Source organism: Monodon monoceros, unplaced genomic scaffold (genome assembly GCF_005190385.1).
Source record: "Monodon monoceros isolate NGI ecotype Baffin Bay Population unplaced genomic scaffold, NGI_Narwhal_1 Super_Scaffold_20, whole genome shotgun sequence".
Lineage (NCBI taxonomy): Eukaryota > Metazoa > Chordata > Mammalia > Artiodactyla > Monodontidae > Monodon > Monodon monoceros.
In genome coordinates, this window is record NW_021703777.1 from 7,910,464 (window position 1) to 7,923,512 (window position 13,049).

Sequence of the window (13,049 nt, forward strand, 5' to 3'; positions counted from 1 at the left end):
CGGGTTCGTGCCCCGGTCCGGGAAGATCCCACGTGCCGCGGAGCGACTGGGCCCGTGAGCCATGGCCGCTGAGCCTGCGCGTCCGGAGCCTGTGCTCCACAACGGGAGAGGCCACGACAGTGAGAGGCCCGCGTACCACAAAAAAAATAACAAAAAACAAAAAAACAAAACAAAATAAAATAACGATGAAAGAAAGGACCACAAATTAATAGTTCAGATTCCTAATGATAAGAGTGCTAAAAAATGTGCATTTCTCCTGATTCAATCATTTAATAAGAAATAGACAGAAGGCAGAACATATAATTGTACCAGAAGTGAAACCTATCATTTACTGAGGAATCCCACCCATCTCTCCCCAAAGCCACTCTGCCCTACTTCCTCAATGCCAGACAGCCTACAGGTAAATGTGTGTGTAATGTCATTTAATCTCCATGACAACCTATAACAGACATCTATTATGAAGACAAAACACTGAGGCTCTGAGAGTTACCTAAGCAGCCGAGTCACAGAGCCGGAGTCAGCAGGGCGGAGGTTTGAATCTAGGTCTGCTGATCCTACCGCCTGCATGCTGCCACAGTCCAGGCAGAATGAGAGACTCTGTGCCCAGCTCGGAGCAACAAGTACCATGGCACACAAACCCCTGCACTGACAGTAAGGTAAAGACCAGTGTTCAGCTGAGAGATCTCGGGCCTCAGGCAAGGAAGTCTTTAAAGGAGTCTGTCAATGTCATAACCTGAATCCACACGATGGAAAGAAGGAAGATACATAAGTCCCACCTCCCTCATGGGGGCCTGCCTCGTGGCCGTGAGGACAGCCCTTTAGTGGAGAAGGGGTTTCTCTCTGTTAGAAGAAGTTTAGTTCCATCTCTACAAGTTTTGAATACCCCAGAAGAGAACGACAAAGTTTCATGACGTAGTAGAGCTCCGGAGCATTTACTATTTGGTTCAACGCCTTTAAAAGATCCAAAACAAAACTTAGCTTGAAACGTGACCATTATCGCAGAGCACCAGTATTTTTCCACTGCAGGGACAGGCCAGCAAAATCAGTCATCACCAGCTCCAGTTTTTTTGTTTTTTGTTTTTTGTTTGTAATTTAAACCCAATAAATTCAGAACCAAAATACCACGGAGGATCATTCAACAGATAGTTTATTGGGCACAGGCCCTGTGTCAGGTCTTGTGCTAGCTGCTGAGGGCCAGGTTCACCATTAGGTAAACAAAACCCAGAACCCCTGCCCTCACAGATCTGAGAGCCTAGTGCACTATTCTCGAAGTTTCTTCATCTAAAAGAGCATATTTCGGATGAAAAGACTCTCTCCATTACAAAGCTATGGCTGAGACTGGAAAAGAGATCTATGCATGTTGGCGGTATAAAAATCCATCTGTGAACATAAACTTCATGCTTCCTTACACCTACCTGCTCTTAAGAACGTGCCTTGCTGGGTTCTTGACAACATTCTTAACAGGAGGTTACTAAGAGTCACTGACTAGGCAATCTGATTACGAGTTCTCTAAGGAATAGAGCAGAAGCTGTCACGCCGCTCTCTCCCCCAGGACTAACAACAAACACTCAATAAACACTCTTGCTGAATAACGAACGGCCTCAAATGCTTCCAAAGACATATCTTGGATTCCTCACACTTTTGGTTCTCGATGGCAGCTAGAACTTCTCTACAAACACAGGTTGCAAACGGCATTGCAGAGAAACTGAATTTTAGGGCAGATCATTCTAGTTTAGCACCTTCCTTTTATGGATAAGAACGCCTAGAGCCGGCGGCGATGACAGCTTTATGGGGGCAGAAAGAGGGGCAGGCACGTCTCCTCACTCTAGGGCTCTGTGCACCGACTTATATCCCCCACCACCATTTTCCCCTCGAAGCAGGACACGAGTGACTACATTTTAGTTGCAAACTGATTTTTCTTTGGAGCTTTATGAAATTTAGCACCTACTAGAGAGTGGAACTCGTTTCATTGGTTTAGCCTTCCGAAAGCTTACTTCTGGTGAAAATACAGAGTACTTTAAACATCAGGGAACCTCATCTGCAAAATACTGAACGTAGAAGATCCACTTCTAAAGCCAGGTAATTTACCCCAACCAGCAAATTCCGTGCATTCACGTACCGGCCGTCCGTGAATGCTTTCATAATATAACAGAGCTTTCTGCAGGGCCACTTTCTCATTAGCAATCTGGTCTTTGGTCATATCCTGTATAAACACAAGGACAGAAAATGAGAAAGGGGAAAACATTTGTGAACGTCCCGACTTCTTTATTTAGTTAAACAAATTTCCCACGGTGAGGTTAAAAAGAATGTTTATACGACAGCCCTCCCTAGCTCGATCCAAAGCTAGGAATTAGCTATTCCTGGTGTCTTACTGGAAACACAGACAGCACAGCAGAATCGTCACCTATGAGTACTCCTATCTCCCATGCCGTGGGCAAAGGCACGTTGGACTGAGGTAAACAAGGCTGCAAGGCACATGGGGCTTAGCTTACCGGCTCCGGCAATGACTACAGTTACAGGACACACATTCCCAAAGGCTTGTCTCTCATCCTCAGAGAGTCACCACACTGTCTATTAACTGAAACAAGTCCATTCTTCAATCTGTACAACAGGGTTTCCTGCTTTCAGTCTGCAGTCCAAACCCAAAGTACCTACAGTTAAAACGCTCTGAGTTTGTTTTATCTGCTTCTCTGGACGTCTCAGAGTGTGGGAGGTTTAAAAAGGTGTCGCTCTACCACCCTTCCCATTGGGACCCTGGGACGTGCCCTGCCATCCTACCAACGCTGACTGGAATGCTTTCGGATTAGCAGTCGGCTCGGGGCCTTCAGAGAATCACACCTTAATGTCCTCAGGACGGCTGGTTTCCACTCGCTTCTCCTGGAGCTTCCTTTGGATGGACTCCAGCGTGGCTTCGACGCTAGGCTTTAAGGCTTTATCTACCAGCTCTTGCTTCTTCTCATCTTCTTTCTCAAGCTGGGAGCCAAAACTCTTGGGGAGAGTATTGCTTCGCTGCCGCATCCTGGGGCTTAGGTCCTCTTCCGGAATCTTCAGATTTGACTCTAGGAGAAAAGATTTGGGGGTGGAGATGTACGGGAATTGACGTCTGCTGAGCCCAGATTGTTTCTCTGTGCTGTTAACGACTGCCTAGCCTTGTCTTTTTTCCCCCCAGAAAGTATCTAATTATAATATCAGTCGAAACCCCTGGGTTATCGTGTTAAACCCAAGAAAAATGATAACGTCTTCCTGGATCCTCTGGTATGATTTCCTAACCCTAATTCCTGAGAAAGCTTTAGTTCTTTAAGAGCCATGCGTTAGCCACACCAACCTGTTTGCTGTTCTCAGAACGAGGCGGATGTCTTCCTTCACTGATTCCCTTAGCGTTTACAGGTATTTGCAGATCTAGCGCCCAAGTGCTGGCCAACTTTTTCTGTATGACGTATATACCTCATATTGGAATTATTTTCACTTTGTATTCTATTCTATTGTGTATATGACTCTGTGTCCTAAAAGACAGCAAGCGCTTTGAGGGACAGGGACCAAATCCTTCTCATATCCATCTGTGCTCTCTGTCTTAATTCCATAGCAAATAGAGCCTTGGATTAAACAGGTACTTCGAGTTGAAACCATCATTCTTATATTAGTGATTTAGGGAAGTAAGAAATATGCTGCCAAATTTGCATCTTAGCTGATCTGGGTTTCCCCGTGATTGAGGCCATGGGAAGACATGGAGAAAGTGTGCCCTGAACACTTAGAGCCCTGGGAAGCAGCTTCAAGAAACTTGTCTTTCCCGGAATATTTTAGCAGTAAGTGGCACTCAGCACGTGGTGAGGTCACAGCTTCTGCACCTGGCTTGTTCTCTGGAGACCACACCATAGGTCTAGAACTCTACCTACCTTTAAGTTGTTTCCGGAATTTGGCAAGGTCGTTTGTCCATTTCAGAACCTCTGGATTGGCTGCTTTGTCGCTGTGGGAAGGCTGAGAAAAGGAAATCTTGAGTAAATGTTTTGGAATTGGGGCAGGAAAAAGAAGAGTTCGATAATCAGTTTGTTTTAAAACAGGAAGGAAAAGTTGAGTTCCACTGGAACAATAAATGAACCGTGATTAATCAGAGCAACTTCACAGGTGCGATTCCACTACCCTTCTTTATATCTGGTTGTTTATTTATTTTTTAATACTATCTGGTTATTTTTTTTTTTTTTGCGGTACGCGGGCCTCTCACTGTCGTGGCCTCTCCCGTTGCGGAGCACAGGCTCCGGACGCGCAGGCTCAGCGGCCATGGCTCACGGGCCCAGCCGCTCCGCGGCATGTGGGATCTTCCCGGACCGGGGCACGAACCCGCGTCCCCCGCATCGGCAGGTGGACTCTCAACCACTGCGCCACCAGGGAAGCCCTATCTGGTTATTTTTGATGCTTTCAAAGAATTCCTCAGAGGCAAAATTCTGGATTTTTATGATCATGGACTTCTATGAGGCCCATGGCCTCTTTTCCTTTGTTTGTAGGGTTCAACCTGTCAGGCTAACAGGATAGAAAGCAGAGGGGTATGGGATATTTTACGCTACAAACACCACGAGAAATGCCTTTTTTGCCACTCTTGTGAGAAATACTAAGGATAGAGCTGAGAGTAGAATGAGGTCAGTACTAATAAAATTTTAGAAGATGATCTTGAATTATGTTTTAGGCAAGCGAAATACTTCGTTTAATGATTTTTCCCGTCCCTGTTCACTGGTCAATTTGCAAGACGTTGAGGAAAGCATTCAGTTCCTTTGTAAGGATACACCTGTGCAAGGAATTTGCTGATACATGATGTCTGGGGTTTATCAGGGTTAATTACCCAGTGCTTATTGCCTTTCTGTTTTGAGATTCCCTAGAAATTTCCCTTCCTCTTTATCACTTCTCTGACTTGCTGACGCTCAGATACAACACGTCGAGGGAGGCGGGGGACGGAGGGAAGCCGGCGAGGATGCTCACCCTGTACTTCCGCTCTTCTTCGAATCTGTCTTCAAACTTTCGGATCTTCTTTTTCAGGCTCTGAATCCTTCGCGTGAGCTGTGCAGGTGTCAGGTCCTCTTGCCCATCGTCATAGGAGCCCAGAGAGGAGCTGCGTCGCCTGTGAGGGACACAGGGCGGGGTCAGCTTCCCTAGGAACAGTCACCGCCTGCTGGGAGGGGCTCTGGGGATGAGGGATGAAGGATGGGGTAGACAGGGGTGGGCGGGGCCGTCCAAGCCGCGTTTATCCTCTCGAATAAAAGAAAGCTGACTGCTAATTCATGTTGTGACCTTGAGCTCTGCATGTCCTGCCTTTGCCATAGGTCCAGTCTTCTCCAGCTCACCTTTACACTCGGCGAAGCTAGGACTGAAATGTGCACGGTGGACCTCACGGTTAAATGTGAGAGAGCTCCGGAAAGGAGGGGCTGACGGAGATTCAGCTGGTGATGCTGTAGCTGGGCCACAGGTCAAGTGAACAATTACAACAGAGCGTGTGCACTAGGATGGGGAGTTTCAAATATGTTCCTCCATACACGTACGACTTAATTAAAAAAAATTACTAGCCATCAGCAACATTCCTAGGTCTTCTAATGTTACAGGGATGGTATCTTTGCGCATCTGCGACATAAAGAAACATACCTCATGAAAGGATGGGAATTGGGGGGAGAAGGAGGCACTTCCGTGTCGTCCAGGTACTGCCTGCTCTGCCCGTAAGCGTAGAAGCGGGGAGAGAGCATGGGGCCGCTGTCCTCATCCAGGAGCTGCCGAATCAGGCGCCCTGCCTGCGGGGAGAGGCGTGCTTCGTCAGCGTGTACACTCTCCCGCTGCCACGAGGAGAAAGCAGGGGTGGGCTCTGGAAAAGAACAAGGGTAAGAGGGCCAGATGGGTCTTTAGAGCACACTTGTTTTCTGAATGCATCAGGAGGAACTGAATTCGGGAGGCACATTTTATTTATTTTAGTTTTTGCTTGGCTGCGCTGCACGGCTTACAGTTTCTTAGCTCCCCAACCAGAGATAGAACCTGTGCCCCCTGCAGTGGAAGCTCAGAGTTCTAACCACTGGACCACCGGGGAATTCCCAGTTTCACATTTTAGATGGAAGGTTGTAACTCGGGACACTATGCCCTGACCGGGATCAGCAAATCTAACTGACAGCCATCATCTACCCTCTGTCTCCACCCTCACTTGCCTTCAAAAGAGAATGTGCTAGGGCTGCCCTGAGGAACAGTGTGTGCTTCCAACTTTCCCCACAGATCACTGTTGATAACTTCTCCATCTGAGGGTGTTATGGAAGAGAAACTCACGTGTGCCTGGGAGGGAGGGGTTTGGCATCATGGCTGGACATCCGTCACTGAAACCACTAAGGAATCACATTAACCTTGTGAGACCCCATCGGTTTAGGAGTTTACGCCCTCCGTTGAGGTCATTCAATAAGCCTGTTTTGTGTGCTTCTGCTTAGCATGTTAGGATTTAGCATGTTTAAAATACATGCTCTGTACCTGAAACCTTAGAGGCTACTTAAGACTACAGTTAAAGTAAGATACATGCATAAAATTAGTCAAAAAAGAAAAAAAGAATGCCTTACAAAGGACAAATCAGTATGAATTATTTTAGACACCCTTGAAAAAAAAACAGACTTAGGACAAAATCCTGATTTGTCATTTTGGGAGGGAATAGGATATTGATTTCCCTTCACTGCAAGACCCACCTCAATGTATTTCTTTCCTCATTAAAAAAATCCTATCTGACGTATTTTCGGGATAGATCTCAGATGATGTAGGGGATTTCATTTGTAATCCTCTCCTTCATTAAAAAAAACAAGAAAAGATTACGCTTTAAATACACTTGTGGATACTGTGATTTACACAAGGCTGGAATTTGGCCATGATCTTAAATTCTGGGATTCCCACAGTTTGAATCATGGAACAATTGCTCCTTCAGCTATCAAAGTATTTCTAAAATCTACAAAATTATCTTAAACAAGTGCTTACTCAGTATTTTCCTTCAAAAGATCGTACTGTAATCACGGAACATTAAAGCTGGTTGAAACTTCATACATCATCTAACCTGGTGACTTTTCAAAGCTGGCTGCACATTAGGGTCACAGAGAGAAGTATAAATAACTCCTACCGTACAGGTCCTCACACCACCCAATTAGGCAGAATTTTTAGGTGAGGGTCCACATATGTGTGAGACACACACACGCAAACACACACTCTCTAGAAAGCTTCCCAAGTCTTCCAAAATGCAGTCAGGTTTGAGAACTACTGATTCAATCCAACGGATTACAGATAAGGACACTGAAACCCAAAGAATTCCAGAGCAAATACCTAATCAATGACAAGAGTTGGGTCTAGAAACCCAGTCTCCTATCCTCCAGGACAGTGCTTCAATTCAGAATGTGCCAGGCGCTTCAAGGACAAGGATGGCTGTCTTAAAAATATTTTAAACCCCACAGTACGGTAGGAGAGTTAGGCGCATTAATTTAAAAAAATGAACCTCATGTGGAATGAGGCCCACAGGTTCTCAGAATTTAAAGACAACCAAGTTATCTGGTAACACAGACGATACTATAAATACTTTGAAAAATGAAAGCATGTTAAAGACAGAGTCTTCCCTATCGAGTCTTAAAGAGTGGCAGAGAATATGCTGGTAGATAGACATGGCTAAAGCCGGAGACGAACAGAAGTTGTTTCATTGTTTGCACTGACGCTGTTGGCTGGCCCCCCCTAAGTGGCAGAGCTCAGGTACGAGCAGCTCTGGAAATGCCAACAGGAAAGAGTGAAAATGGATTGAGAGGTGAGGGGCTATGAGGGAAGGAGAAGGTGAGTGGAAAGCAATTCCTAGAAAAATAACAAAAAGGTAGTATAAAGCTGCAGAACATGGGACTATTAAGCTGAGTAGATGACATCGTCTAGTCCATGATATTTCATAAGACAGGAGTAATTTTCTATAAGGACTAAAATCAATGGAACCAGGACAGGGAAAGGGTTAAGATGACTTGAACAGTAAAGCAGCACGCAACAACCTCACTGCCAGGTGGCAAAGGAGCAAAACCCCTGGGGGAAGGGCTCGGTGGTTGGTGAGGACAGAGGGCATCGGCTAAACAAAGTCTGATGTTGACGTTGGCATGGGTGTGCTGTCTACATTTCTCCTCATCAAAACTCAGTTTGAAAAGGTGTTACTGGAGGTCCTGAAGCCCTTTAATCTGTCTGAATCTAGCAGATATAACTCTTAAAAAATATTACAACTCATCTTTGCTTTGAGCTTGAACTCTGTGGTCTCTGTGCACCAAAATTTCTGCAAAAACAGTATGTGTTTGTGACCATTAACCAAACATGTCTCCAGTAAAAAATATACAGTGATCCTGAGTTAACTACAGAATAGTAATCATGTGTTTGTCTGACGCTTTGTGACTGGCGTGGGGCCATCCCTCAGACTCTGCCTTTTCGTTAACACAGCTGTCTTCTGGGGCTCCATTCTGACCCATCGCCTCACTGACAAGAAGACAAAATGTGTCATTTTCCTAGTGTCACCAGTGGTGTATATATAAAGTACATGGCTGAAGAAATTGTAGCTTATGGGTGACGCTGTTTCTTGAATTCACTTTTTAAATTTTTACTTTTTACTGAATGATTCTGTTTATTTTTCAATTGAAGTATAGTTGGTTTACAATGTTGTGTTAATTTCAGGTGTACAGCAAGGTGATTCAGATATATATGTATACATACACACACACACACACACACACACACACACGTATATTCTTTTTTAGATTCTTTTCCATTATAGGTTATTATAAGATATTGAATATAGTTTCCCGTGCTATACAGAAGGCCCTAGTTGTTTATCTATTTTATTTGTTCATTTATTTATTTATTTATTTATTATTTCTTAACATCTTTATAGGAGTATAATTGCTTTACAATTGTTTACCTATTCTATATACAGTAGTTTGTATCTGTTAATCCCCAAATCCTAATTTATCCCTCCCCATCCCCTTTCCCCTCTGGTAACCATAAGTTTGTTTTCTATGTCTATGAGTCTATTTCTGTTTTGTAAATAAGTTCATTTGTATCATTTTTCTAGATTCCACATATTAGTGGTAGCATATGACATTTGTCTTTCTCTGTCTTAGTTCACTTGGTATGATAATCTCTAGGAAATTCACTTATTTAAAAATGAGAAATAGGGCTTCCCTGGTGGCGCAGTGGTTGAGAGTCCGCCTGCCGATGCAGGGGACGCGGGTTCGTGCCCCGCTCTGGGAGGATCCCGCATGCCACGGAGCGGCTGGGCCCGTGAGCCATGGCCGCTGAGCCTGCGCGTCCGGAGCCTGTGCTCCACAACGGGAGGGGCCGCAGCGGTGAGAGGCCCGCGTACCAAAAAAAATAAATAAAGAGAAATATAAGACCATGAAGAATTTCAACCTTATAAGCTGGGACGAAGTGAGAGAGTGGCATGGACTTATATACACTACCAAATGTAAAATAGATAGCTAGTGGGAAGCAGCCGCATAGCACAGGGAGATCAGCTTGGAGCTTTGTGACCACCTAGAGGGGTGGGATAGGGAGGGTGCGAGGGAGACGCAAGAGGGAGGGGATATGGGAACATATGTATATGTATAACTGATTCACTTTGTTATAAAGCAGAAACTAACACACCATTGTAAAGCAATTATACTCCAATAAAGATGTTAAAAAAAGAAAAAGAATTTCAACCTTAACAAAATAAAGACATGTTTCATCATTAGTTGCAGACAGAAGTTTCTCACCTGTGCAGTATGAAATGCTTAAATGATTTCTCTCTCCTTTCTCTCTCTTTCTTTAATTCTATACAGCCTTATAATTTAAAGCTCCTACTCAAAAGAGTTATATAATTACATGTAATACATAGTTCAGTATAACTAAAGAATCAGTAAGACCAACAATTCCTCTGTTTTAGTCTGAAGTGATCTAAGGATACAAGGCTATCTCATGTTTTGATAGTTGGCGCTCAAAGAGAATAACAGGAACAAACCGAGAACAACCCTGTAGTCCGTGATAGCATGTCCTATGCATTACCTGCCTGCTTAGAGAGCGAGTTTGAGACTGTGTTCACTGACCATTCCCAACTGAGGACTTGGGAAATATTTTATATTTTAATCAGTAATTCTAGAGCAATGAAACAGACAAGGATATTGCAAGACAATTATTCAAAGGAAAAGAGAAAAGAGTTGAGGCTTCAAACTGGATTTTCATCTTAAAGGACCACATAAAACAAAAGCGTTTTCATATCTGGACCAGAATTCCCTGGGTACGGTGGTTTTGATTTTAGCCATGTGTCTGGTCACAAAGAACTCTGGACTTAAGTATGGCACGTCTATTAAAAACTAATCCGCCCAGGTTAGCTGACATCACAGCAGGTCAGAAATAACAGATAAGAGCTGTATGCTTGCTACCTAAGTAATGAAAAAGAAGAGATCCTGGGGGAGTTCCAGTTCAGACACTTGCAGCACACATGGAAATGAAGGAGATTCACTGCAGGAAGAGGGAATACAACTCTGACTAATGCTAACGTGATCACTGGGACATAGCTCCTCTCTGCTTAGCTGGCTGGATCCATTTACTACACAAAGAAAACTGACTACTGATGATTTATCTCTAAGAAATCTGCACAGAATTAAGGGAGCTGACGCTTTCCACGTCTCATTACCACCTATGTATATGCTATTTAGAGCCATTCCTACTCGTCGTGATGTCGCGCTGTCTTCCCAGGAGGCTACTCGGCAGCACTGGAGGTCCCTGCACATCCCAGATGCAGAAACATGGAAGCCCCACTGGTGAGGGGTCTTCACTGGGGGAAGCCTTTCATAAAATTTTCCTTAGAATTCCAAAATTTAATCTTAGAACAACGGCTGTCCTATTAAATTGTTCCAATAGTCTCGCAAACTATCAGAGTTAGAGGGAAACTTAGTAGCCATCAATCCAAAATAACATCAGCTAGGTCCATCCGTGTTCTGCAAATGGCATTATTTTATTCTTTTTAATGGCCGAGTAATATTCCATTATATACATATGTACCACATCTTCTTTTTCCATTCCTCTGTCAATGGACATTTAGGTTGCCTCCATGTCTTGGCTATTGTAAATACAGCTGCAATGAACATTGGGGTGCATGTTTGTCCTACTGAGTGAAGTAGGTCAGACAGAGAAAGAGAAACATCGTATGACATCCCTTATATGTGGAATCTAAAAAGAAATGATACAAGTGAACTTATTTACAAAACAGAAACAGACTCACAGACTTAGAGAACAAACTTATGGTTACTGGGGGGAAGGATGGGGGGAAGGGATAGCTAGGGAGTTTGGGACTGACATGTACACACGGCTATATTTAAAATGAATAACCAACAAGGACCTACTGTATAGCACAGGGAACTCTGCTCAATGTTATGTGGCAGCCTGGCTGGGAGGGGAGTTTGGGGCAGAGTGGATACATGTATATGTATGGCTGAGTCCCTCTGCTGTGCACCTGAAACTATCACGACGTTGTTAATGGGCTACACTCCGAGAGAAAATAAAAAGTTAAAACAAACAAAAAGGCAACATCAGCTGACACTCACTCAGTGCCCAACAAGTGACTGTGCTGAGTAGTCTGCACATGTTAGCTCATCTAATCCTGCAAAAACATACTAAGTAGACACTACTATAGTTACTACACGTTATCAGGTACTGTGCCACCTATTACAAGATGGGGAAGCTGAGGCCCAAACGGAGACAGGCTGACTACCTTGTCCACAAAGCTGATTAAGTGGTAGAGCCATGATTTGAACTCTGGACGTGTCTGCCTCTTAACCTCATGGTCCCACTGCCTGCCGCGACACTGAACTGGCACTGCTTAGAAAGAGGGTGGAAGTCAGGAGACAGTGATCTTGAATCATCATGTTGCCTCTTTCAGCCTCAGCTTTCTTAGCTGTATAATGGGAGGGCTCAACTGTAAGATCTTTAAGATCCCTGGCTTCTCTATCATTTTTTTTTTAGAGAATTTCCTTTCTACAGTTATTTTTGATAAGCAGTAAGTGACGAATAAGATATCTGAAGTATTTTATGTCCTTTAAAAAATGTTCTTTCAAAGCTGATTTCACCAGGACAAATCTAATAGAGTAACCGAGTGTTTACATCTCAGTACTTCCACAAGGGGTGGAAATCAACATGAATTGGCGGATTGGGAACATTCTAATTATGTAACTTTCAAGGACTTTAAATAAGGAAGACTAGTTCATTTGATTTGTGTATTCATTTAATTTTGGAGAGCGGAAACCCTAGTAATAGTGATGATGATGTTGCTGTCATGTGGACAGATCAAATAATGTGCCCTAATACATAGCTACACGTAGAGAGAAAAAAAAGATCAAGCATGTATTATGAATCTGTCAACAAGCACAGCTAGACCATGATCCTACATTCACTTTGAGAGGGTTCCACTCTATGTAGCCTATGGAACCTATTATCAGTTTCATTTTTCTTTTTATTTCCCTGATACCATATGCCCCAGAAGCCAGAGAACATCATTTCCACGTGGGAGCATACACAGTAGAGAACAGTGCCAGCAGGCTGCTCATTAAGTACTGTCTCACCTGATATTCTGTGAATGAGAATGAACTATGGCTTGGGGAGGGAGAATAAGCAAACCAAAAAGAGGGGGTTACACTACATGGTGGTCTGGAGACTAGTGACGGAGACCTATAGAGGGACACTGGCTCATACAGTTTCGGTAACTACTCCTTCTGTTTATGTATTTTGTTGCACTGGTTTCACATTCACCGTTTAAATTAGTGCAAAGTTAATTCCTTACTGGAAAGCCACCATTTTGTTTCTTACTGAAGCTATAGAAAAAGTGGTTCAGTTCAGTGACTGAACTGACAGCTCCCATCTTAGCCACGCTTTATGCAAAAATTCCTTTGACTAGACTTACAGCTATATTACGGCTATAATGTACAGTGGACACTTAAAATAAATGAATATGTATATAAATATACTGAAAGCTGTAACCAAACGATCTAAACAGCCTTGAAATGAATCCATCT

The 13,049-nt window shown here is 43.7% G+C and overlaps 1 protein-coding gene across 5 annotated transcripts in view; it reads right to left on the minus strand.

Moving 5' to 3' along the window:
* Nucleotides 1-13,049, minus strand: part of FAM13A (family with sequence similarity 13 member A) — a 357,629-nt gene that overhangs the window by 21,798 nt on the left and 322,782 nt on the right. For all 5 annotated transcript variants that reach the window (XR_003795603.1, XM_029235387.1, XM_029235388.1 and 2 more), the window contains 5 exons: nucleotides 5,626-5,839; nucleotides 4,969-5,107; nucleotides 3,894-3,975; nucleotides 2,839-3,059; nucleotides 2,120-2,203 (listed from right to left, as the gene is read on the minus strand). Coding sequence is in view for 4 of the 5 variants with exons in the window: in XM_029235387.1 (XP_029091220.1) it covers nucleotides 2,120-2,203; nucleotides 2,839-3,059; nucleotides 3,894-3,975; nucleotides 4,969-5,107; nucleotides 5,626-5,839 (740 nt within the window). In the remaining variant the exon portion in view is untranslated. The remainder of the gene's footprint in view (nucleotides 1-2,119; nucleotides 2,204-2,838; nucleotides 3,060-3,893; nucleotides 3,976-4,968; nucleotides 5,108-5,625; nucleotides 5,840-13,049) is intronic.